The sequence below is a fragment of the Magallana gigas genome, chromosome 7, assembly GCF_963853765.1.
Source record: "Magallana gigas chromosome 7, xbMagGiga1.1, whole genome shotgun sequence".
In the NCBI taxonomy this organism is placed as follows: domain Eukaryota; kingdom Metazoa; phylum Mollusca; class Bivalvia; order Ostreida; family Ostreidae; genus Magallana; species Magallana gigas.
This window is the reverse complement of record NC_088859.1, coordinates 50407123-50409725: the sequence shown is the minus strand read 5'-3', so window position 1 is coordinate 50409725 and position 2603 is coordinate 50407123. Positions and strand designations below refer to the sequence as shown.

At 42.7% G+C, this 2603-nt stretch overlaps 1 protein-coding gene across 1 annotated transcript; it reads left to right on the top strand.

Moving 5' to 3' along the window:
• Positions 1–273: 273 nt before the first annotated feature.
• On the top strand, positions 274–969 carry LOC136269948 (uncharacterized). Its single transcript, XM_066065875.1, has one exon. It carries the CDS (start codon positions 274–276, stop codon positions 967–969), a length of 696 nt encoding a protein of 231 aa, XP_065921947.1.
• Positions 970–2603: the final 1634 nt, after the last annotated feature.

The following is a 2603-nucleotide window of genomic DNA, read 5'->3' as shown; positions in this document are numbered from 1 at the left end:
AAACGCGCCAAAACCAAAACAATGGAAAACGTACTACAACCCCCCCGAAACGATCGATGCCAGAAGTCTAACACAAACTTGAAAGAAACGGAACGAAGAAGTCCAGCTATACGTAAACATTAGCATGGATAAAAAACCGGAAACTCAAAAGGTAAAGCTCCTGCTGTACCTCCTTGGCCGCAAGGGAAGGGAAATACACAGTACAATGAACTTCCAAACAACTGACGAGCACGGCAACAAAGTCAACATCGAAGAAATAATATAACGGTAAAAATGATCCTCGCCGAATTCGACAAACATTGTGATCCAAAGAAAAATGATACAGTAGAGCGGTACCAATTCTACAGCCGAAATCAACAGTCGGGCGATACATTTGATAAATTCTTGGCAGACATTAGAATCTTGGCGGACACATGTAACTTCGGAACGCTTATAGAATCAATGATAAGAGACCGAATCATCTGTGGCGTAAGTGATTCTGGGCTCCGTGAGAGACTCCTGAGGGTGAGTGACCTGGACTTGGACAAATGCATACAAGTATGCAGAGCAACAGTGGTCTCAAAGGCCCAGAATAAGGAAATAGAACCCCAGGCAGCTGGCACATCCGTACACGCTGTGAATTTTCATAAGAAGAGCTTCAGAAAACCAACACCACAGCGACACCAGCCACAACACTACAGACAGGATCCAATCCAGTGCAGGTACTGTGGGAATCGTCATGAAAAAGGAAGACAACACTGCAAAGAATATGGATACCAGTGTGGAAAATGGCACAAACCCCACCACTTTGAGAAAGTATGTAACTCAGTCAAGTCAAGTGTTCACCATATCAAAGAAAAGGATGGCAATTCTGACTCGGACGACTACTACTCCATTTACAGCGTAGACCTTAGATACAGAAGTGAATCAGTTAATGCCATCAACCAAGGAAATGAAAACAAAGTATTTGCTTCCATGTCAGTGAATTGACAAAATGTTAAATTCCAAGTAGACAGTGGTGCAACATGCAATATCATCCCCAAAAGCTACTTGAATACCAACAATGTCATCACAGAGACTGACCAAATATTATCGATGTACAACAATACAACCATCAAACCACTGGGAAAATCCAACATGAAATTCATAAATTTAAAGAATGGGGGAAAGTACAAAGCAGACTTTGTTGTACCGGATGGACCTTGTCAACCAATTCTTTGTTCAAAAGCATCACAAGCATTAGGACTGATCAAGGTTCAGAAGGAAAATATCCTTGAAGTAAAAGAGTCAGAGACTTTGACAAGAGACAAAATAAGCAGCGCATATCAAGATGTCTTTACAGGATTGGGGCTCTTGGAAAAAGATTACCATCTGCGAGTGGATCCAAATGTAAAACCAGTCATCCAAGCAGCCCGCAATCTCCCACTTGCTATCAAAAAGGATCTAGAAAAGGAACTGGAAAGACTCGTAGAAATGGGAATACTTGCCAAAGTGACCCAGCCAACCCCATGGGTCTCAAGCTTGGCCGTTGCTCGAAAACCCAATGGTTAACTTAGAGTGTGCATTGACCTACAAGATCTAAACAAAGGACTTCAACGGGCACATTACCCTATGTCGACCATAGAAGACATCCTGCCGGATTTGTCAGAGGCAAAATGCTTCAGCGTTCATGATGCCAAGGATGGGTTCTGGCATGTCCGCTTGGACTACGAGAGCTCCCTTATGACAACATTTAACAGTCATTTTGGCAGGTTTCGTTGGCTCCGCATGCCTTTTGGAATCAACACAGCACCAGCGGAATTTCAGCGTCGCCAGCACCAAGCACTGGAGGGGTTACTGTCAAAAGCATTCACGATGACAAACTTGTGATAGGAGAGGGAAAAACAGTAGCAGAAGCCCAAGTAAATCATGACAGAAACTTTATACAGCTCATGGATAGATGCAGAGAGAAACAGTTGAAGCTCAACAAAGACGAAATGAAATTTCAACTATCAGAGGTCAAATTCATCGGTCACACTATAACAGCTGAAGGATTAAAACCAGACCCCGAAAAAGTAAAGGCAGTTCTTGATATGCCAAACCCAACTGATGTTGTCGGCGTACGCCGATTCATAGGATTTGTCACATACCTAGCTTAGTTCCTTCCAAAACTAAGCGACATCTGCGATCCACTTCGAAAACTAACACAGAAAGATATAGAATGGCATTGGACCTCAGAACATGAATATGCAGTGAAGCAAATTAAAAATCTAGTCACCGCCGAACCTGTGCTACAGATTTCAATCCAGTTAAACCATTAACACTACAATGTGACGCATCAGAAAAAGGTCTTGGAGCTGCCTTACTTCAGGATGAATTACCGATTGCTTTCGCCAGCCGATCTTTGACTGAAACTGGAACTAGATATACCAAATTGAAAAGGAACTTTTAGCAGTATTATTCGGATTGGAACAATTCAATATTTATACTTACGGGAGACCAATCCATGTCCAATCAGACCACAAGCCCCTGGAGATGATTGAAAACAAACCACTATAAAAAGCACCAAAGCGCATCCAAAGCATGTTGCTCAGGATGCAGAAATACGAAGTACACCTGAGATACCGCCCGGGAAAGGACATGGA

Excerpts from the sequence above, each read along its gene's own strand:
- LOC136269948 (XM_066065875.1), top strand. The coding sequence starts at position 274 with ATGATCCTCGCCGAATTCGACAAACATTGTGATCCAAAGAAAAATGAT.